This window comes from Eublepharis macularius, chromosome 10 (assembly GCF_028583425.1).
Source record: "Eublepharis macularius isolate TG4126 chromosome 10, MPM_Emac_v1.0, whole genome shotgun sequence".
In the NCBI taxonomy this organism is placed as follows: Eukaryota; Metazoa; Chordata; class Lepidosauria; order Squamata; family Eublepharidae; genus Eublepharis; species Eublepharis macularius.
The window spans coordinates 17,314,420-17,339,175 of NC_072799.1; the positions used below are offsets into that span (position 1 = coordinate 17,314,420).

Genomic DNA, 24,756 nt, shown 5'->3' on the forward strand with positions numbered 1-24,756 from the left:
GGCAAAGATCTTCAACAGGGTTCCAAATTGCAAATAGCTAGAAAATAATCCTTCTGTTTTCTCATGTTAAAGTGTCTAGCCATTTAACCGATTAAAGCTAGAATACACTTAAGGTAGCAAATAAATAATGTTCTTGTTTAATTCTCATGTTGCCTACTAACCAGCCTAAGTGAATAGCTAATTGAAGGTGTATTGGGTGCAAAAGGTAGGAGTCTGTCCCTACGGACTGCAGCTGATGGAAGAGCCTCAAAGATATGCAAAGACGAAAAAATCTTGATGGCAAGAAGGAGAACTATGCATGCCCCCAAATCAGGCGGAACGTATGAACTGTAAGGATTCTGATGGATTCTGCACAAAAGCAAACATTAGGGGAAAGGGAACAGGATGCGTGGAAAAGCAAGCCAAGCAAGCTTTCTGCTCATCCAGCCCCAAGAAATACAGCCAGCTTGCTTGCTCCACCCTTGCCAAACAGATGAACAGTAGAATTTTAGAGACTTTTAAAGGGCTCCCTGAGCATGTAGGAGAAACAACACAAACAGAACCAGTTTGTACTGGTCCATAAAACATTACTCCTGTGCTCACATGCCCCTAGCTGGATCAAGACAATTCAGAACTCCTAAGATTGAACAACAGAAATTATTAAAATTATACTGCTTTGTTTAAAATTAAAATGTACAGGGTTTAGAAAGGCTACTAAAAAAGAGGATGTTTACATTTAAATTTACAGCTGAATCCATTACATGGGTACTTGGAATGAAGTCTGAGTTCAATGTGCTCAGGTGGGTAGAAAGTTCATCAGTACAATTGTAGGCATGTTTACTTGAAAGTAAATTCCACTGATGCCAACAGCGTTTCCGTTCAGGCAATTGTAATCTATTTAAAGGCATTTTGTGTCATGAAACAAACTTATAGCACCCCCCCCCATTTGATGAAACCTCCCAACTTTATGTGATTTGGCACAGCCCGCACAGAAGCCATTTAACTGTGGTGCCCACTACCTGCTCTCAAAATTAAAAGAGCCTGGAGGTTTCATCAGGGCTGGGGACCCTTGCCTCAATGCAGCAAGCAATAGGGAATATAAGGAAGGTGGTAAAGATTAAGCTGGTTCACCGCATTAATAACATTAATAAAACAAATTCATTCTCCTGTTTCCCTAAGGAATTCCAACCACCCATGCCTACTCAACAAAATGTATGAATGGCTCAAGAGTCAGGTGAGCTCCAATCTTGGACTGATTCTTCTCCCTTACCTCAGCACCACTGGTTCCAGGGCTTGAGAGGCCAGCCTTTCAAACATCCTCTGGAGTGGTGGATGCAAGGAATGGTCTTCATCAGCAAGAGCAGCGCTGCATCTCTGGAGAAGTCGAGCGTGGAGTCCAGCTTCACACATGACTTGTTGATTTCTTTCTGTGTGCACTAGAGACTGCAAAATGTTGGCCACTGCAAGCTGAAGATCTAGGGCATGCTACATATTATCACATACAAAAAAAAAAAGTACAAAATTCAGTAAGGAGTCGTTAACAGAAGGGTTCCCCCTGCATGATTTAAAGAAGTTAAGAATGTGACGGCTTCAGCTTTTGGTCTGCTGCTCAAAGGCAAGAAGTCAGGCAAGCGTAAACTCTTCTGTGCAACTAAAGCAGTTCTTAATATATGGAGCAGCGCCTCCAGATCAATTCTGACTGAAATTCTGATTACCGGTTTCAAGAAGGATCCTCTGTCAAGAAGCACCATGCTAGCATCAACTATTTTATAAACGGAAAGAATGTTCTACAGTGTGGAGCAGAGATCAGTGCATCATGTTCAAATGCCCAATAAGCCATGAAGCTCACTGGGTGACCTTGGACCAGTCATTTTCTCTATGCCTAAGCAACCTCACAGGGATGTTATGAGGATGAAACAAAGGACAGGAGAACTGTGTATACTGCCCTGAACAAATACAGTCTTCTCATAGCGTATGACAACGAGCTTCATAGTGTATTCCTGTGTTTGCACTACATTTTTAAAAATCCTAATAATCATTAGTTAGAAATGTCAACTTCTTATGACTGTTGGATCTTCCAATACGGCTGCCAGATAGTATCAAAATATTGGAACAGATTCTCAAAAACAGGCTCCAGTTCCCAATTAGGCATGTGCTTTTTTATTTGTATACAATGGCTGTGATTCAACAAGCCACTTTAGGCATGCCCAAATGTGTGTACGTTCCTAATAGAACTACTTTGAACAGTGGCTACCATGCCAGATTACACACTGCGTTTGAAGTAACCCTCCACCCCCATTTCAAGAATGGTTCACCACACAAGCACAAAGCCTCCACAGCCACATGGCATTAACTGTGGTGAACTTGGGATCCAGACAAGGAATACGATAAGATTCAAATTCCTTGCTTTCTAACAGGATTCATCGTAATCTGAAACCACTGAAGTTAAGGAACTGGATCTGACCAGTTTTCCCATTGCCACAAGAGGGTGGAGGGCCCTTTTGCCCACCAGAAAAGGCTATGCTGTTGTCATGAAACTTGCGTGGGCAAAAGCAACATGCCATGAAGAGAGGAAATGAGCTGAGATTATCCTTCCTCCGTCTTGCCCCAGTATAAAAGGTAGCTGAAACAAGGTCATGCATTCAAATTAAAACACTTTTAAAAAGATGTACCCCTTTACTACTTTTGTTATAGCAGTTAACCCCACAGTTCAAGTTATATGCTTGAAGGAACTCTTACTTCCGGCTGAGTAGTTGACCCAACAGAGACTAGGAGGTCTAACATGGAAAGCATGGCTCCAGGATGAATAATGACTGCATCCAAGCTCTGCAGAGGCACAGTTCCTTTGTGCAGCTTCAAATCTCCAGAGTTTTTGGGAGGGAATACTGGAGGTGTTGACGAACAGTGATATGCATGTCTAGAGGAGAGGGAGGGAAAATAAGATCCCTTTAATTCATATACAATTATGAAGCTTAAGAGAAAAAATACACTGCAGTTGAATTATGCCAAAGGCTTTGTATTTATATTTTTTCTACAATCAAACAGGTAATCTTCTCGTATCTTAGAATTTTATGGTCTGGGTCATACACCCAAGTTCAAATTGGTCCTATGCAATTGTGCAGGGTATGTAGGTTCCCTCCTAGAATAACAATTTATTTTTCTTCTGACCTAACCACCTACTTATTAATCAGCTACTGGGATATGATGTTAAGGGAAAACAGTATTGTTTCAACACAATCTAGTATCTTTTAAAAAAATAAAGCAGTGAACCTTTGCACTATGAAAGAGTTAACTGCTGCATAAAGAATATAAAGCTACATCAAATGTGTAAGCTGGTAACCACAAGTTCTGAACTTGTAGTCAACTGAACCCAAACACTAGTCCAGTGGATTTTCTGTACAAAAAATGGCATATTGTGATAGATACAACTTGTTTGGGGTCACTAATAACCCCTATAAGCCTGGATATATTGTGCTTTCATTTTCCCATTCATTCCAGTGGGGAGCACTCATACTCAATAACATTTTTGTTTTCGCCTTAATGGTTTCTTGAGATAAAGCTGGAGGAGTAGGGGGGCATGGATCCCATACCAGATTGAGATAAAACTGGAGGAAGGGGGGGGGGACACTCTCTCATTATCTTTGAGGAACGTATTAAATATGTACTAGTACAGGTTTAGTAAAAAGATTTTAGGAGGTGTTTTTGTATACATCTTGGGTACCATACAATCACACAGGCAGAAGAAAATTATTAACTAATTACAGCAGCAAAGTTGCCTAGCCCTCATGGTTATAAAGATGAATGTTATGACAAAGCATCAGAAATCATGGCCAAAAAAGAAGCACATAATGCTTCCAACGGAAGCCACAAAGCTAACATGCCACATACTCTGTGTGTGCTCCATATAAGGACATAGATCAACCACCAATTCACCCATGTATGTAATATCCTGCTAAAGAAATCAGCACCAAAAGTTACCATCCACAGTGCTCCATGAATCATGAAGGATGATTCTAGATCAGAGTGTCCCATCAGAGACTTACCAGCAGGTCCTGCCCCCCCCCAAGAAGTTATCAATTACCTTTTCCATTCCAAATCTGCCAGTCACCAGGGAAACTGGTGCAAGTACAAGGTGAAGCTGAAGGACAGAACCAAGCAGACCTCAGTATTTTAGGACTGCAGGTTGTTCAAGACTGTTACAGTAGTCAACTTGGCCTGGACTGGCTTGAGCCATTAGATATAAGACAGCTTACAGGTACAGTACGATGAACACCTTAAGCCACCATCAGAAGCCTTGTTTCATGTGTCCCTGCCATCGGGCTAGACAGGTAGCAACCCAAGAAAGGGCCTTCTCGATGGTGGCACTGAAACTTTGGAACTTCCACTACAGGGAGATTTACCAGTCTCCCTCTGTCATCGTCTTCCACCAGCAGATAAAGCCTTTTTTATTTAGCTCGGCATACCCCCAGTAAACTCTTATTAGCTCCCCTCCCTGATTGTGTGCGAGTTTGTTTATATGTCTGCTATTACAGAAGTAACACATGCCCATCAAGTCAGCTGCAGCCTGGTATTAACAACTGTGATGCAAATTCTAGCAACCAGAATAGTTAAATTAGCTTCCACCAGCACACAACACGTCTAGCGTGATCCTTGGTCCTGAAAAGGGCTGTTCACCTCTGACAAGACAGAAACTCCTATGATACATGTAATGGTTGGTTAAAAAACAGATTCAGGAGTGCATACATACTGTCTCTTTCCCCCTCCCCACCAGCACTTTTCATTCCAGTGAGAGCAACACAGAGCAACTCTGTTTGCACACCATCTATCCATCACTAAGACCACAGCACAAATTACAAACCTGCATAGAGAGATATTAAGGCAGCTTAAAAGAAAAGGTAGAATATGATGTTTTGGTTCTGTACATAGATATTTAAGAAAGGGCCCCAAAGATGCCCGGCAGTTGGTACATGCAAGCTGAACCAATGCCACCCACATTTTCGTGTTATTTGTGCAGCCCACAATTTTTCACACTATGCAAGAAGAAAACATTTTGTATAGACTGGAGCAATCTCTCTGAATCTTCAGAATTCTCTAAAAAGATCTAGTGCTGTATCAAAGCCCAAAATATACAAGCCATCAAACTGAAATGTCAAAAAATTAAAGTATGATTCTTGAAGGAGCAGGTTTACAAAGAAATCTACAAAGGTTTACAAAGTGAGTCCTCACAGTATTATAGCAGAAGCCCAGAGGAGCAGGACGCTGTACACTTGATAATTATAAATATTAATGGAACAGAGTTTCGGTATTGAAATAAATAGTTTTAAATACCACATGGGTTTTTGTCCAACTGATATTTTGTACTTATTTACATAGTTCTTAACTAAATGCCCTTACAAATTATTTTGTTGCCTCAGCTCTTAAGCAACAATTTTTAAAAGCTCAGTTGGGGGAGGAGAAAACTTAAAAATTGTTGAAATTCCATTTTTTTCAAGCCATCAAAAAACTATTAAAGATTTTTTTCATGGAACAGCATATGATATATGTAAGTTCTGTTTCTAAATGCACACCAATATGGCTCTCCAGAAACAGGGTCTGAATAAATTGAAACTACTTTCCCACATTAGAAACAGGTTTGTATTTTAAAAAATTTTTTAGCTCGCTTGTTATGTACCACTGAGTACTTACAGGCCTAATCTCAGTTAAGATCATCATCACCTGCAGAGTGGTAGCCAAGCTCGTCTGCTATAGCAAAGACAAATAGGTGGCATCTCAAAAACGAACACATTTTTTATTCTAGTATAAACTTGTGTGGACTAAGATCCATGTTATCTTGCATCTAATGAAGCGGGCTCTAATTCACTAAGATTAAGAATTTGTTAGCCTTTAAACTGTCTCAAATTTCCTGTTTTATTGACTCTGATATAACCGATTATCATTGATAAACTCAGGAGAGGGAGAAGTGAACTCCAGCAGGGTGATTGCTTGGGTTCTGGGGAGAAAACATGCAACTGCATGACCCTCTCCTGACTGGCTAACCACAGTTAAGCAAACCAACAGCATCATATCTACGCTAGTTTTTGGAATACTTCCCGTTTCTCTAAACACAGAACACACAGAGTCCAGACCTAATTGACCAGCAGTGGTCAGGATAGTGAGAGGACGCTGCAGGATCTTGCCCTTTCTATGCTTTGTCATAACCACGTTACACCTGAATCAGGGCTGGCCATATTTAAGGCTATCTAGGAATCCCCTCTTTATCCAAATTTGAAAACCACTTTTAAAGTGGGTTTGTAAAACCCTGTTTACAAAGGAATCTCTCAGCATTAACCATTGTTAGTGCTAATCCAGATGCGACAACACAGCATCCCAAAGCGAACCATAGAGTGCGTACAGGAATAGATCCCGTCACTTCCCTAATCTCTTAACATCTGTTAGTAAACTGAAAATATTATGTTTGTACTGAAAGAATCATTTCAGGACATGAATAGGCACTGCTATCCAATTTATTTTTCTGTGAAGTCGTTATTTTTGTTGGAATCACTTAGTATTTTGAAATGAGAACTCAGGACCAAATATACCTTGGAAATCATCCAACTACTCTATGACTTTGCTTGTTACATTCTGAAAAACTATGAGCATTTTTAAGGAGCTGTAGTGTGCATAACAACTGCCAAGGGATTAAGTAACCCTCGAATTCAACCACAGGAGAAATGCCCCACATAATAACATCTTCCAGCTCTGTCAACCGCACCAAGCAAAACAAATATGAGAGACTGACAAGGAAGAAAGACAAACAGTTAAGTCAAACCCCCAAACGGCAAAAGGGGATGACATTTTTTAAAAAGCATCTGTGATACCCTTGGAATTATCATCACTCAAACAGAATTTGTGAGGAAGAAGAAAGGATAGGAAGAAAGGAAGAAAGAAAGAAATGCAAGTAGAAAGTGACCGGATCATAGAACACTTTCTTAACCTATTTATCATTTTAACTAATGCAAAGGGGAAATACAGAGGCTTGGCAGAAGGCAAATATACCCAGTACTGATGGGGAGAAGGCTGTCATTGAATTATTTGTTAAAATAAAAATAACTCTGCTACATTTTTATCCCTTTTCCCCCCTAGAAAAGACGGTAACACTAGCTCATTCTTTTTATCTGAACAATCTTGGTGAGGAAAATTAGGCAGGCAGGGGCCAACTCAAGATCAGCTGAGCAATGATTTGAATCCAAGTTCCTCTGGCCAAACTCCAAACTGAAAATCTGCAACAACACACAAGCTTAATATAAAACTGTGGCATACTCTGTGTATGCAGCCTATTACATGAGCTACTACAATACAACCTTTCAAGCAATTGCCAGAGCCTCAAGGTTTCACTTTTACACCATACAGGCTTTAACCCATTTAGAAACAGGCCTGTACATTCCACACTGTGGTCTTGGGTATAAATCCTGAGAAAAACCACTTTATGCACTTTGAAAGTTTATTATACATGCCCCTCAGAACTTAAAAAAAAGACACATGAATTCGTTCACTGCAAAACCCCTCCCATTACTTTTACCAAATAAAAGATTCTAAAAATGAACTCCAGTTTTTATTGCATAATCATTTTCTTTCTAAAAACATTAAATGGAAAACTTGTTTAGTACCTTTTCTTCCCAAGGCAGTTTGTTCAGTGTCTATTCATGCAACATCTGATGGGCCTCCCTTTCCCTAGTTTTTTATACTGCCCTCATATGATCGCATTGGTTCATCTTATATGCAAACATCTGATTTTTTAATTACTTCCTTCCTCCTCCTCCTATCCATTCATCATGCATAGAGACATTGGAAATATGACTGCTGAAAGGAGGGGTATGTGATTCAGTAAATCTGGTCTAAAAATATACCCAAAGAATATCTTATCAGTATATATTTGGGAATTCTAATCAAATCCAGGATTCTCAGTTATACCAATATTGGTGTTCTCAATTAATTCTGAAAATATTCTGAATTAACCAGCTTCATTATTCCCTATGGGGTAATCTTTTCAGGGTGCTAGAGGGGCTGTTTTTGAAGCAAATAGCACTAAAATTGCAGCAGAGTAAGAGTTGCTTGCCCTCTGAAGATCCCCCCAAGTTTCAAGTGAATTGGAGCAGGGGTTCCCCCCAGCTACTCTTCACTGTATCCTATGGGGGGCATCCAATGCTTTCTTCAAGACGAATAAGCCTTACCCAATGCACAAGAGCAACGACCGCTGGCCCAAAGGACTAACAAAACCCCACAGAGCTGGCGACAATTCTCATGTGGTCTATGGGAGAATTAAATAATGGATCCCATTATTTTCGGAATCCTGAAATAAAACCAGATCCAAACACAAAACTTTTTGGGAATGAAAAAAACGGGAATACCAATGTTAATTGGATTCTTGATACCCAAATCCAAAATATGCTGTTTTATTTTTTAGTATACACCCCTAACTACAAGGTCTCAATTGGACAAGGTTCTATTTTCATTTGAAATAACAGGGCAAATGTAACTTTATTCTGCCTGAAAATTCAGCCTCTCGTTTCAGTATCTGCTTCTGTCCTGTATGCCAAAACTACTCCATGGCAGCTTTTTTTCCAAAGCAAATGTTGTTAACTCATGTGTACAAATCAAGCATAGACACCAGATTAAGTGTATGCCTCTGTAAGGATATATCAATGTTAAAAGAAAACATATGGTCTATACAAATGTCTCTGTGTATGTTTAAAATTAATAACCAATGTTAAGTGAACTTGGGAATGGTATATTTAGAAACTGCTTTGTTTTCCCAGTTCAACAACTGCCTTCATTTATTTTTTTGCAATGAATATTAAACGACCACCTATCCAGGAAGTCCTGTATTATTCAATATGCTCCAGTGTGATTCATTTGGATGCTATCAATACATTCCATTACTAAGTGTATGTTTTTATGTACTTGAACATTTCATCATTATAAGCTGGAAGCAGAATAAATGCCATTTATTTATAACGCAAGTGATGATGCAGCAAAGAGCAGCACAGAGGACAACAGCAAAAGCTGACATGGTTGGCAAATTGCTTGAAGGGCACCAAAGCAGAAAGTGTGTTTACTTCAACTAGCCACAATAGAGGGAAAGTCAGAAACATTTAGAAACTTAACTCTTCTCTCTATTGGCCACTTTTTCCTTTAAACTCTAAATTTAATAAGCTAACCCAAAGAAGAACACCATAAAATCATCCCAGGATTAAGGAAGTAAGAGGAAACAGAGTTAGGAGAAGGGAACAAAAAATTTTCAGGCAGCAGGACAAAAAAAGAAAGAAAGGGGGTATTGTAAGCCAAGAAACTTCACCTCTTCACAAGAACACCAGAATCAACTATACAGTGATTAAGTCATACTCTATGAGAATAAACAAATTTCATTTTGGAGCTCTCCCCCAGGAGTAAAGAACAAACAACCAGGATGACAGGCGCTAACCCAATACATTCCCTGCTGGGCTAGTTGTTTACATTATTATTATTTCTGGCTAGTATTCATTAATTTAGTACATTTTTACAGCGCCTTCTTGCAAAGAATCTAGGGAGGCACATGAGGTCCTCCTCCTACTATATTTTATCCTCACAACAACCCTGGGAGATAAGCTAGACATGTCCAAAGATTTTCGTGACAAGCAGGGATTTGAAACTGGATCTCCCAAACACTATATATACCCACTGGCTTTTTAATATGCAGGTGACTATTCACAAATTCAACACAACCCACACACTCCTGCAGCCTGAAATGATTCAAATCCATTCTACGACCTCAGGCTTATGCATAGACCACACTTTAGGTACCTCTTTCTTTGTAATCCAAATCTTCACCACACCACAGCACTATGGAGCTGACTGGTGGCAATTAATGTCAGCCTTGTAACGGAAATTGTCATCTAAAAATCATAAATCTTGTCTTTCTTATTCTACAGCTGCACCGAATGATAACTAAGATATAGTATCTTGAAATATATTTGCACAACTTTATTTATTTATTTGCACAAAGTTATTTCAATTAGATTAGTATTGACTTAAGTTGCCAACAAATTAAAAATTTCCAAACACTGAAAGACAATAATAGGTCTCTGAGAAAGATAACAAGATACAGTCAACACAAAATTCTAAAGTCAGTAGAAAGTGCAACTTCTCTTAAAAGGATCGGTACCTTTTCCTGGACAAAGCTGGTGTGCCCCAAGGAGAGGGGAGAGAAGTCTCATTTGTCAGGCAAGGAGGGATCTGTTCAGCACGACTACAGACAAAACAGACATGAAGGGGATAGAGAGGTTAGAAAAGAAAACACGAGGCTAGAAGCTTGTTAGTTTTACAGTTCCGCCAATAGAAATACATCTTGCAGAAACAGCCAGAACAAAGACGTTGAAGAGCATGCATGACTTTAAAACAGTGACGTACAAAGCAGAGAGATCTTTCTTTCAAGTTGCATGGAATTGGGGGTAGATTGTTTACAGTTTAAATCGTCTGCTTTTATTTTACGCAGCCTTGAAACAAAACTCAGCATTATAGTAAGGAACTGGATTAATAACAGAGGAGCAGAGGAATATGCAGGTATGATTAAGTTTGCATTGGACGAACTAACACAATGCCCTTAACGAAGTTTACAGACAAAAAGAGAAAAAGGAGATGGAGAAGACAAAAAAATAAGTATTTCTAATCCATGAACAGACGAAAACCAAACTAAATTTTCCCAGATTTCTCAAATTCCAGTTTTAATGGGTACTGGACAGCTCAGTCTAATTAAACAAACTAGTAATCTGAAAGTATCGTGAGTCTGAGCCATTTAATACACAAAAATATTACTCAGGGATTTTAAAGAGACCATCTCATGTTATGCTGATAGAAGATACAAGCACCAAGAGCTAATGGGTTAGGAGCTACGATCCTATGATCCAAGAGAAAAACCACAGACATCCTTTGTCAACAACGGGAGTTGTGGTAAGGCATGGAGCAGGGTCCATTCTTCGCTCCAAATGAATCATTAAAAACATAGTCAATACTCCTTTTCATAATCCATCTAAAAGCAAAACATTCCCTGAACAAAAAAAACATTCCTTGAATTCAAACAACATCATTTAAAAGCCATACATTATTATTAAAATAAACAGCAAAAAAAATGCAATTCCGTATTTTGACAGACCAAATGCTGCTAGTATCGTGGACTTTGTTTAAACAAGATTAAGGGCAAAGAAACAAAATGTCTTATAAGTGAAACATCTGCTCCATCACAGGATGGTATTTTTAATTGAAGGGAGGCAAAACAAACCGTTTTTGCACACCGAATGACGCAGCAGAAGCATCACAGTGCTAGAGCTTCTTGTTACCTTTTGGAAGGCCCGTAAGAACTTGCTTCTTTTACTGAGCTTTTGATGATTAGGGTTTTTTTCCCCCCAAATCTATCTTTTCATTAACGTTTTAAGTTTTGTTAATGTTTAAATTGTTGGATAGAAAGAGGCAAACCAGGTGTAAAAAACAATAATAGTTCCTTCGCGTTTTCCTGCTGTCCTCAGCGAAAGTCCCTCTCCAATATAACTTGTAAAGGCGCCCCCTCTTCCATATCTGGTCATCAAACACACGGAGGACAGGCAGGGCTCCTTCTCTGCTCAAGCAGCTCCCAGGAGTGGCACAACAAGAAGGATGCTAGTCTACTGCAGGGACTTGTCTCGCTCCAGGCTGCTGGCAGCATGGGAAGTGACAGGCAGCACCATCTCAAAGTGTTTAGCCACTGGCATGGATATGGAAGGGGAAAGGGCAAAAAAGGATTGCTTGGGAAAACAAAAGACCTTAAGCCAGCCCTGGCAGCTCGCATCACCGGAAGTCAGCCCACCCACTTGACCCTTCTCTCTGCCCAGTCATCAGCACGGCCACAATCCCAAATGTGGAAATGCAAAGGAGGCCTTGAAAATGCATCCCACCTTCTCTGGTCGGAAACAATAAACCAATGACTTCAGGTGCTTGGGACTTAAGAAAAAGATGGCAATTATCAATTGCAGCTGAAAACAGAGAGTAAATAATCCTCTGCAGTAACACTGTATCATAGAAATGACAGATAATAGCCTAGACACAGATCTGCTACACGTGGAAGAGCCTCGAATCCAGAAAAAACACCTTGCGCTCAGGAAAGTGCCACAATTAAAACCATTGGCTCAAACCCAGTATTTCCTAACACAACTGGTATTTTAAGGACTCTGCCCCAAACCCTACATATCATCATACCTGTCAAAAGAGTCTGTTGTTACTTTGTAGAGGTAAATAAAGAGTTTACTGCAGTGCCTTAAAGTGGGTGACACAGAATCCACAGAGATCAGATCATCTTCTAGCAGTCTTTGAAATGGCTGGATGTTGGAGGGGAAGATGTTCAAGGGGCTTATCTTCCTGGAGTCTGAGAAGCAGCCAAGCAACCTCACTGCATCTGCCAACTTTTCATATTGGATCTCTGTTCTGAAGAAGTGCGAGTTGGCCGGCTCGTAGCGCATTGCCGCAGTCAAGGTGCAGAGAACAGTGTGGAGAAGTTCAAACACTTGGTTCTGGTTCACTTTCTCCCAGCCGTTCTTGGGTGGAGAACACAAGGACCTTTCCATGGCAACAAGTAACGATGTGACGTACACAAACCCACCAACTTTCCTGAAAACTGTTCTTGTGCGATGGCTCTCTTTTAGCACAGACAGCAGGGCCTACACGGATATTTAAACGAGAAAAACAAGATGTCACACAGACAAGCTGTTGCAAATAGCACAATGCCAAAAGCGCCTAGGTTTTATTTTGAAGTATCTGAACACAGAAGTTTAAACTTTTCTCCAGGCAGTCCACTCGCAATTCATCCATCGATGTTAAAAAAACCTACTGAATATTGAGCTCCTGTCAATCAGCTCAGACCCATCACAGACTTAAATTGTGCTCTTAACCGAGTTGGTTTCTCATGCAGGACTGAGCAAATCTTGAACATACAGAGCAAAATTCCTAGGATCCATTCATCACACAAAACATACTATGTGAGGATATAAGAAGATCCCTGCTGGATCCCCTGCCCCTGCCTTGCTAGCTGTAAGACTTCAGAGAACTATGCAGCTCCTGAGCTAACCCCCACCCCCACGGTGCAGCTCTGGCATCTCTTCCACACACTGTGAACTTAAGTTTGAATGGGGTCTATGTAATCTGTGTGAGCTCTGAGCTGGGAAGCCCCTGCTCACCCACTATTTCTTATTTCCCTTTCCTGAAAGCCCCCATAGCTTCTCCCCTTTTCCTGCCTCCTTCTCACTTTGCCAACCACCAGCCAACGTAACCTTTATCTGTATCCCCTTTCAGCTTTTGTTCCTTCTCTCCCCCGGTAGCCTCAACCTGAGAAAACTACAGATCAGTTGCGCACTGCCAGTTGCCAGGCCCAGCTGCACACTGAGAAACCTGCAAGGATTTGGGAGGGGCACCTCATTTTCTCTTCTATCCCTTCCCCATGCTATTTCCTCTTTTCCCTCCTATTCCCATGCTATTTCCCTCTTTCCCTCCTCTTGTACCCTTGTCAATTCCTCCTTCCAAACACTTTAAGAGTGATTGCATTTAGCACTGTGTGTGTGCTGATCATAATGTTAGCCATGGTTTGCTGAAATCCACAGCCTGTAAACCTGGAGATTGCTAACTCTGGATTCTAACCTGGAAATTGCTAACTTTGAACAGGTGCTGCTATCCTTGCGTCACTTCACATGGGTCTCCAGCAGCCAAGCCAAGCACCTCTTCCCTTGCCTCACAGGAGCAACAGGCACAGCCTGTGTGTACTGATAGCTGCCTCCCCTGTCTTGCCTCAGGTGGGTTGGGCTCAGCCTTTGTGTCATAAGGTTAGCCATCAGCTCACTGGGAAGCATCCCAGTGTTCTTAGTGTCCAATCTGTCCCCACCTGTGAGGTAGATTAGACTGAGTGTGCGTGACTGGTCAAGGTCCCTTAGTGAACTTCCATAGTAGACTAGGGATTTAAACCTGGGTCTCCCAGATCCTGATCTGAAACTCTAACCACCTGACCAGCATTTGTTGGGGTTGCTGCTGCTGGACAATAGGATTCAGCCAGGTCTGGGTGAGTCATGCAAACTGGATGGGTAGCAAGAGCAGGGCTTGAGAGACAGACCTTAACTGGTAGGCTGGTAGGCTGTATCATATAGATGGAGACTGTCCTACTTAGGTTAACTCAGGATTAGAGATGGGCACGAATCAGGAAAATGCCGAACTGTGCGGTTCATGGTTCATTGCATTTCACGAACCATGAACTTGCCCTGGTTCGTGAACCGGTTTGTGAAAACTTCACTTCTGGGGCAGCAGAAGGTCTGCAGAAAGCCCATCCCCCTAATGCCTAGGAAACTGATTGATAGGCACCAGGCTGTCTGCTATAACGAACCAAAAAACAAACCAAACAAACCAGCCTAAAGTTTATGGTGGTTCATCAGAAATGGGCTCTCATGAACCGCTGGTTTGCAAACCACGAAGCAGCCCTGTTCGTGACGAAATTTAGTTCGTATTTCAGTTCGTGCCCATCTCTACTCAGGATTCATTTATTTCTTACACTGACTTTTTTCTATTTCAATGTTATTTATACTTCAAAATGTTGTAAGTATATTAAACAGTGGATTGAATTCAGCTACTCTCCATGCTTCCCTATGGGGCCAACCATTGCAACAGAGATTCACACACACACACACACACATCACTGTTAAATCACAATGTACATTCCTAGATTAAATCAACCCCCACCATCACACCAGAGAATCAAAAACACTCCAAAAACAGAACCAAAAACACACCAAAATAATTTGTTAAAATTTCATTTCTTGAATTTCTGGGAACAGCATTAATAGCACATTCAAATCACAACATACAGTCCCCCACCTTGAATCAAATTCTAACATCACACCAGAGAATCACAAACCAAAAATAATTTTTTGAAAATTTCATTTCTTGGATTTCTGGGAACAACATTAATAGCACATTCAAATCACAGTCCCACCTTGAAACAATTTTTTTTAAAGAAAATACTGTCCTCCCAGAGAATCCTCCAATCGGGAAGGGAAGAGCTGCTTGCTGCTGCAGTGACTGGCTCTTTCTCTCAGCCAATCTCCCTTCTCTGATCACCCCCCTCTCCCCGCTGCCTCTCTCACTTTTCTCTTCCCCCTCCCATCAATTGAAAGCCACGGGAAGAGAGCTCTTTGAAGCTTTTTTCCTCTTGCTGCGGCAAGGGAAAAAGGCTTAACAGAGCTTCCCGAAGCAACCTGAATCGCTTTGGGTTGCTCTGCTTTGGGTTTCCCAAATCAGGCCAGCTTTACTGGGGCTGATTCAGGAATCACAGATCAACCCAAATCAAGGTTGATTTGGATTTGCTTTGGGTTTCTGAAACCTGAAACGCACATCCCTATTCCGATCCTCGTTATTCACAGTAATATTTGGGAATAGCCACGGTCAGAATTTTAAAAGCTGCAAATGTTTGTTAATCTTGTTTCAGAAGGTTTCCCGGGCAAAAATGGGGGAGGGAGGAAGCTCCTACAGGAGAATGGTATCGCATCTTAGGGGGAGCTCAATCTGTCCAATCACAATGATTTTCTCATAGACCATAGAAATGCTGGCCTGGCTGCAGACAGCTTCAGGATGAGAATTTCTGGAATGCATGCTTTTGGCTTACTACTACTCCCTGCTGTAAGGTGGTTCTGCTGGCATTCTCTGGTTCTGTTGGGCTCTGTGGGTTCCTTTTGCATTGGGAGGCTTTTGATCAGTGGTTGCTTTTGTGTGTTTGGTTAAAGCTTCTTTGCCTTAGGGAAAGCATTAGATTTTCCCTTCATAGGAAACAATGGTGAATAGCTGGGGGTATCTAGTCCAGAGGCTTGTAGAATTTGATCCTTTGACCCAATCTACTTGTAACTTGAGGGCTCTTTATTGGACAGGCAGCAGCTCATCTGCAGCAATTTTTGTGTAATTTGCATGAAAACAACCCCGTTGGCCCCCCAAAGACCCAGTTAATTTCAGAATCCCAAGAGGAAAAAAATCTGAATCCAAATACCTAACTGGTATTGGAAGACACAATATAGGGAAAAACTTACTGTCTTTCTGATACCTGGGTGGGATTTTTTTCCTTTTTAGTGCATACCCCTACAAGGGAAGAAGGAATCCACAAGGAGACAGGAGCAGGGAGGGAGTGGAAGACTGTACTATATTCCTAATAAGTTCTTTTCAGACAGGACTGGGCAAGACGTAATATTCTCTGGTCTGTTTCCATCTCTCTCCCCTGCTCTTCCAACCAATCACAGAAGCAGCTGCTTTAATGATAGACTATTGAAGCCATTTCACACAAAGGTTCTCACAAACATATACAATCTACGAATCTCAGTAAATTCAATGAAAAGTATTTTTAGTAAAATTGTCATTAAAATACTTATACTGATGAAAGAAGTTGTGTTTTCAACAATCTGTGAGCTGCTGATACACTAGAAGATATTTTCCCCTTTCAGAGCATGAAATGAAAGCAACTTTTCAGAAGGTTATTGGTGTGCTTGAAACAGGACTTTTGCGAGCATCTTTATATTCCATCCTATTGCTCTTACCCTTAATATGTCAGTCTTCAACTGTAATTCTGTAGGTGGAGCAGAGTGCATCAATCCCAAAAGGGTACCCATGTCATCATCACCACTTGGTGACAGCACCAGCTGCTGGATTATCATCAGCGCGTGTTGCCTGCATTGTGGATATTTTACTATGTTGTGCACACACCTGGCTCCGCCAAACTCCCTGAAGATACCTATAAGGAACACAAGTACAAAAGAATAGCTATGATAACCCCAAGTGAATCTAGCACACTGTCTAGAGATTGCACTATCTACTGATCACATTGGCATAAGTATCTGTAATATCCACCAATAAGCATTTAGATGCCTCCTTCTTAGGTCTTCAAGAAGCAATACTTACCTTTCCACAGAAGAGGTTAAATATTAAATATGTTGCAACATACAAGCACAAAATCCATTCTAAGCTCTTAATTATTCATCAACCTCATTCATGCTTGGGAGATTCTACTACATACACACACAGAGTTTTCTATCTGAAACACAAAGGAAGTGTTGGATTAGGCCCAAAGCTGATCTCTAAAACTGCCTGAAGTGGTACTTCATCTAGCAATAAACCAATGGTCAAATTTTCATGGAAGATACAATGTAATATAATAATTAGAGGGACTATTTTTGTTTTTCAGCACAGGCATCAGCTCGAACATAGAGGCATGAGATGTTACGTTAATTAAAAAGACTTTACAGGTAATTACAAGCCATATCCCTTTCACAGAATCATAGGGTTGGAAGGAACCTCTAGGGTCATCCAGTCCAACCCCCTGCACAATGCAGCAAATTCACAACTACACCCCGCCCCCCCAGACTGCCCCAGTTACCCCTGCTCCACGTTCAGAAGATGGCAAAATTCCGCCAGGATCCCTAGCCAAATTGGCCTGTGGAAAATTGTTACCTGACCCCAACGTGGCGATCGGCACTACCCTGGGCATGTAAGAAGGGCCATGAGAACTAAGCACCGATGTAACCCATTCTGCCCTCCCCCCACATGATCTGCCCAGGTCACAGAATCACACATTTATGTGTGATCCTTTTGTTCCAACATCTCCATATTATTCTGGATAGCCTTGCCTGATTCTTATCATTTGTTATATAGCTCTCTGCTTTCCTCAAGCTGGAGGAGCTAAACAAGGTGTGTCAATCATTAATGTGAAACAATGACAATGCATTCTGTATTGTGCAAATTAAAGAGAGCTTTCAAAAGTCATTCTGCCATACCAAAGGCTCACTTTCTACTTCTTAATTAAATGGAAGAGACAGGTTTACTAGTCTTCTATCCTGTAAAAATTGTCAAGAAGCCATGACGAAGGTAATGAGGGAAGACACACCCTTGTCTGCCCTTCCTTCCTTGTAAAGGTAGGAAGAAGAGATATATAAATCGAATGTTATTATTATTATTATTAATAATTAGGCAGTAGAACTGCCAACCAGCCAATATTTCCGTGATCACCGAGTTCCACTGGGTAACCAAATTTCAGGTCTGAAAAGCTGATAAAATACAGATTTCTCCCAGCCTCTCTCTATGAACTACCAAGATCTTCCAAGCTTTGCTCATACACAGACAAGTATACCCAGCCTCTTCCCCCAACACTAGATTCTATCCTGGCTTCATCCCTAAGGTACATGTTATGTTATTTCTCTGTACCATAACCTGCCAGGTTCTGCTTGAAGTCTGCCTGATTTTGCCTATGCCACATGGCCACTCAAGGTAGGACAGAGTTTTTTTAAATCAAAAGTTGACATCTTAGTTAGCTGAATGCACATCAGGCTCACAAACATTCTGTAAAAGGGTAGGTGAAGGTTTCTGGGCACTCTAATAAGTGCAGAATGCGGGTACCCACCTTTTGATGGGTATAGGCCACTAAATACATATGCAGCTCCTAACAGCTGCACAGGCTTCTAATATGCTTGTGGGCACAAATCAAGGTGCCAGTTCTTACCTATAAAGCCCTTCAAGACCTCAGACACCAACACTTGACCCTCATCCCTGTATAACTTCACCCAGCAAAAAAGGCCCTTGACAGTTCCATCTCATCATTAAGCTTAGCCATCCAAAAAACGCTCCCATTCTTTCACAGTTTTGGTTTACATTCTTGGAAATGACTGATCTGAGAAGTCCTGGAAAATCACTTGCCCTTGTAGCCCATCTGTGAAGCCTGAAATACCGTGCTGTTCAGGACGGCATTTGGTGAGTATTGGCAGGGTTGTTACAGATTGCTGTATTCTTATGAGGATTTGTCAACTGCACACTTTGGCCTATGAAGGCGATGCTATTTATTAGCAGTGTTAATTTTTTTACAGCACTGATATATTAGCTTGATATTTTGTTGTACACTACTTAAAGTTTTGGAGAGAGAATACAACATTTTTAAGAAATAAATTAATAAAATAAGGAATATCAGAAAATCACAAACCTGGAAAGGAAATAAGCTAAAGCAATATTGTGGCTAGGAACAAGTGTTCTGATAACAGTTAATGGTAGGTGGGAGCAGCAAGGGGGAGGGGTCTCAACTGATTTTGGGCATTCTAAAATCCAGATAAATAATCCTGTCTTTTCAGCTTTTTGTCTCAAGTTTTATATTCACAGCTGGGGGTGGGGGGAAGAATGCTGCTTACAATAAACTATAAAAAACTGCAAAGATTATATATATGTATTTATATTTGTGGTTTAAAATGCATGTACTTATATAATATATATATTATAAACATTTTAAGCCACGAACATAAATATTTTCATGGGGCCAAGCCAGAAATAAAACTTATCCTCTGCTATAGATGGAAATCAATATGTTACGATGGGAAATGATCAGGAGACTCTGACTAAGCAAATGAAACAAATTAAGTGTTGTGCTATTAATATACCCATTCCCTACTCCCGCCCCCCCCCCCCAAGGTCAAAAACCTGCTTGACACTGCCCTTCCGCATTTCAAGGGATCAAATAACTCTACATTTGTCTTTATGTTTAAGTGCTTTTCAAGGCCAAGCATCACCATAACAGGCAAACAATACCTGCATTGGTGTTCGAACCTTGGAGCAGTACTGTCAAGGTTTCCATAACCAGCAAAGCCAGCTGCTTTTGGTCTTCAAATGAACTGTTGTTCCTTGAGTCCCCTAGAAAAGAATTTTTAAAAGCCACAATAAAAAAAAGAACCCCTGAATTTAAAAAGTCTTTACATCTGCATGCAATACACAAATATTCTTTCTGGTCTTCTGATTGTTCTCGGTAACTCTTCTGCTTAAGTGCAGCTTGGCTTACAGCCATCACTAAAATAAATGTTTAATTAGTACCACAGTAGCAGCAGGAGCCATTCTGCTTTCAAGCACTGAACCATCTGAACTTTACAATCACCATGAAAAATAGTTTTAATCTTGGACACTGGGTATGACCTAGAGGTTTGCACACACAGCGCATCAATATTTCACATGTGCAGGCAGGAAATTTTACTCCAGTGTCTCATGAGATTCTGTAGAACGCTAAGCTTAACGAGAGTTTCAAAATTGCCCCTGGGTGTAGCATGAATGAGAGAATTAAAAGAAATCTGAAGTTATGCACATGATGTGAATAGCAGCCAAAATTTCAGGATGACAATATGACAGATGTGAATTTCTTGTTGCATTACTTGTACTATGTCAGAGGTGAAAAAAAGACACAGACAAAGCATTATTTAAAACATTAAAAGGGGCGGGGGGAGAAAGTCGTCTACCTTGATCATTCAGTGCCTGTGTAGGATCTTTCAAAAGAGCTGCATACTTATGTAGGAGGTTCACCATGACCTCCAGGAGTCCCACCTCCCTGAAGACGTCCTTAAAGATGTAGTCGTGGCGTGTGAATTTCAGCAATGTCTTCATTGCAATGATGCTACATGGGTAAGAGGCGCTGGATTTTAAGAGGATGCTGACACTAATAAGTTCTTTGCAAGGTATGTAATTCAAGCTAAAGACAACAAATTCAAGCATCTCAAAGTATTTGGCCTGTACTTCTGGAAGCTTAGCAATTTTCTCGGCAAACTGGGACAAAGTGTGTTGGGATTCCAGGATGAAGTAGTTGGCATTGTCCGCAATGTATATATTTAAGATGGCATCAAGGATAATTTGTGCAAGGTAGCTAGTTTTTGCCTTCAGAAAAGCATTTTGTAGGACAGAGAATGCTTGGATATTTCTCACATTGTGGCCTACAACAAGGAAAAAAGAGAAAAGGACTTTTTATGTACAGATTATTGTTTGGGTATACTCAAAAGAGATTATCAATTAAAAGTACACCTTTATTCCCTAGTTAGTGCAAATAAGAGCACATGAAGCCACGTCTGCAGTCTGTGAGAGCTGCAGCAGCATAAGCTCCCACTCCCCTCAGAACAAGCAAGTCTTCAGAATGGCTGTATTAGCAGGAAGCAAATTAGTTCCACCTGGCAAGGGAGGCAAGAAAGGTTGTTTTTAGGGTGGCACCCTGGCCTTGGAAGGAAGGAAACTTGCTGGAAGAATAGTGGCCTCAAGGTACTCCCATTTCAGGGTCCACCATCACATTTTGTCAGTTACACGTAGAGACATGTATGTGGGGGTCATACTGGAAAGGAACAGCTGGTTTTATCAGTCCCATACCATGGAGGAGTAGGAGATTAGATTAGAATGCACAGAAGAACCACAAAGGCCAGTGCTTGGGGATAAAGGCTGCAACATGTTGCTGTTATTAAGTATGGCATCCTAGAAGTTTCAACTGATAGAATCACGTTTTATTTTTAAAATGCCTAGAAAGGTTAAGCACTAAACAACAGTAATTAAAAATCTGAGCCTTAAAACATCAGCCGCAGTTTCCCACATGAAACCAAAGTGATGGTGTGACAAAAGAAAGGTCAAGTTGCCTTCACTAGTCTATGTACTTGGCAAACAAATAATGTTTCAGGTCAACCGATGCCTAACCATTTAAGAACCTGGCTGGGAAAAATATCAGCAATTAAAATCAAGTGACTGAAAACATACTGACAGACTTTCTGCTCTATGTGGATTGAAAAGAGTAAACCTCACCTTTGCCTGCAGGCTGTGGAACTGCAAATCCAGGCAACAGAAAAGGTGCCCCTGTCGTAACACCGGCGGGTTTTAATTCATTGACTCCGTATGTTGTTAATGAGGTTATCAGATTAACCAGATCTTTCAAAGCATCCTTGGATTCGGCTTCTTTTGCTTGTTCTAACCTGCAGAAAAACATGCTAATCTCAGCTCAAAGCCATTCATTCTTTCATACACATCTGGAATATTTTTTTAAAAAATTATAATCAGATGATTTCAAGAGACACTTCTGCTTAATTACACTATAAAACCATGGCCTGGAATGAAGCAGTGTGCACTGAACTCCTTGGAACAGGTGAGCCCCATAAGCCATTTGTCAGGTGTCCTGACCTGACCTGATAGAAGCTGTACTTCTGACAGATACCTGCCAAAATAGACTATGGATTGGGCTGGTGGGAGGAGGCATTTTATTCCCCTCCCAGCCTCCCTGAAAAAAATTTATGGCTTCAAAACTCTAAGGAACTGTTTTGTAGCCTCACTGGAAAGTCAGGAGAGTAAATGTCCCCTGATCTCTTCTGGGAGGCTGTTCCACAAGCATGGGCATGGGGGGGTAATGAAGTTATTATCCCAGGCAGGAACAGGACCAAGTAATAATCTGAATAGGCCTATCCACATATAGGCAAACAAACTAACAGATCAACATAACACCATTTTACGAAATATTTAGTGTCCTTAACCAGTTAACAGAAGCGTTACCATCATAATTCTAAAACCTACAGACTACATCTCCGAAGGTTTGAAACAACTAAATAATGACACTCTACTATATGATCACTGATCAACTTAATTTGAACTCATCAAATGTTTTACATGCTACCCAAATCTCTTTCTGCAAAACAAGACAGATGCTACAAGGAAACACCATAAATATTTTGTGGTAAGACTTTCATTAACCAGCACTTTGCCGTTAAGGAGAGCTATCAGTTGGTAGTCTATTCTCAGCACCACCTTGCAAACATCATTAACAAGTCTGCATTCACTACCTTCTATTAGTATCATAATCTATTCAAATCACTATAAAAGCTGAAAGAATACTATCTATCATCAAAACCTGGATCCCATCACTGTGAATTTAACTGCTATAAAACCTATACCTATCCTACGGACCTTGTCATCTTCCAAAAAGGAATGGCTAGCACGACCTATTAAGTATATCTGTAAACCCAGCAAGATAGGTTATAGAAGGCAAGCACCAAGTGACTATGGAGAAAATCCTCCATAGTCACCTAAGTCACCATGCCTGCTTCCCTACAGAGACAATTCCCCGCTCTACCCTCGTTATCACTGTGCGCGTGCCTGCAACAGACCCTTCACACAGAGACGTTCTCTGTGCTTTCCCCTCCATTTTTATTTCTACTGAAGAGTTCTTTACGAGCTTTAAAAAAATCAGTACTAACTATATTGTTATAGCATCATACCTACTATCAATTTTAAAAAACAGCAAAAAGCCTGATGATGATGGCGGGGATATAATGGGTATGAGGCAAAATGGGAAGAAAATAGTTCCAGATAGGGGTGGGGAAGTTGTAAAACCTGCACTCTTATTGTCCACACAATGACCAAACCCTCTTCTCCAACAGACCATACTAAAGGAGACTTGGGGAAAAACAAGGGAAAACAAATCTAGAAGGGGGACAACTGAATGACACTGTTGTACAAACATGAAAATAAAACACCCTGCATGGGGGAGGAAACTTGGAGCAATAACTCTGTTATAATACCAAGTAACAGCAATGCAGAAGGAACAACAATATTGTATGAGAGTATCATGGGCCAACAGGATTAATATTAATTCACATTAAACAAATAATTAATTATCACAGCAATATTAAAATGAAAACACTAAACTGAGGCATATGACATTTTCCTAAGTGGAATATAATCTTCCCTTCACATTTTATAAAGACTGGGTACATTCAGTTTTTCAGCTGCATTGTCAGTGAATTTCATATCCTGATATGCAGAGCAGACAGATCTTGCTGAGAAAAGGTGGGGAAAACAACATTTCAACCAGAAAGTAAGTTCGCAAATTTTGTTTCCATACCTGAGTAAGAGATCAAAGAGGAAGTTATAGCCTTGCCATATCCTAAAATCATCTAACAGTGTTTGAGAAACGTCGCTGGAATCTTTGAGGAAGCAAGAAAGGCCTGCAAACATCTCAACTATTTCTAAGGGAGAAAGGTCATCCGATTGCTGCATGTTCTGGACACATGTTGACAGGCATTCTTTTTCTGCAAAGATAATATTACAGAAACACCATTTTAATCTGCCCTATTGTTCTCACTTGAAATGACTAGGGATTAGTCACTACTGTCACATGACTACTATAAGACCACTTAGCAAGCAATTTTCAAAATCACCTCATGAACTGAGCTCACAGCCACTTCATGTTCTAAGATAAAAACAGATACTAGAAACACCCTCCTAACACACATCTCTTTCCACTTTTTACCGTTCCAAGAAATGTATAAAAAGGGAACTTTTAATTCACTCTGAGTTCCACACCGATCTGTAATTTCAATCAGCAAGCCACTGAACCATGCCCAATTTCCTTCTCTGTCTGTTAAATGGAATTGCAAAACATTCGTTCCATTCTTGTCATTTTTCAGAATGTGCAAAGTAGCTTTTAAATTTAAAAAAATTCTCTTTGTGACTGTGCCAAAGACTTATGAGTTTGATTAGATGCCAAAAAACTGTGAAACCTGAAAGGAGTTTGACACGTTATGCATAAAACATGCATGCTGGGTCTGTGTGTAGAAGATCCAGGACCCAATTTTGTATTATTCTATATTCTATTTCTTTAAAAATGTATATAAATAGCTTTGGAGACCATTTGTGGAATGTGCGGAGGAGGAATGTAAATTTTAAAATAATTTTTTACATCTGTAGTTTAAAGTTTCTGGAAAGTACATTAAACACATAGGTCAGAAGAAACAGGTATGCCATTTAAAAAACAAAACTACTAACTGAACATTTAATGCAATTAACTAATTGTTTTCAATTATCTTATTAGAAATCTGTTTGTTGTGCCTGCAAGTGATAGGTAAACTATAGAGGGAAGTCTCAGATTGAAAAACTGTGAACACAAACTGATCTAAAAGA

At 40.4% G+C, this 24,756-nt stretch overlaps 1 protein-coding gene across 1 annotated transcript in view; it reads right to left on the reverse strand.

Moving 5' to 3' along the window:
- Nucleotides 1–24,756, reverse strand: part of WDFY3 (WD repeat and FYVE domain containing 3) — a 176,241-nt gene that overhangs the window by 95,252 nt on the left and 56,233 nt on the right. Inside the window, exons 7-15 of the mRNA XM_054989609.1 lie at nucleotides 23,699–23,885; nucleotides 21,613–21,779; nucleotides 20,298–20,765; nucleotides 19,603–19,704; nucleotides 16,578–16,771; nucleotides 12,223–12,680; nucleotides 10,160–10,243; nucleotides 2,719–2,896; nucleotides 1,250–1,464 (exon numbers count right to left, since the gene is read on the reverse strand). Of these exons, the coding sequence (XP_054845584.1) occupies nucleotides 1,250–1,464; nucleotides 2,719–2,896; nucleotides 10,160–10,243; nucleotides 12,223–12,680; nucleotides 16,578–16,771; nucleotides 19,603–19,704; nucleotides 20,298–20,765; nucleotides 21,613–21,779; nucleotides 23,699–23,885 (2,053 nt within the window). The remainder of the gene's footprint in view (nucleotides 1–1,249; nucleotides 1,465–2,718; nucleotides 2,897–10,159; nucleotides 10,244–12,222; nucleotides 12,681–16,577; nucleotides 16,772–19,602; nucleotides 19,705–20,297; nucleotides 20,766–21,612; nucleotides 21,780–23,698; nucleotides 23,886–24,756) is intronic.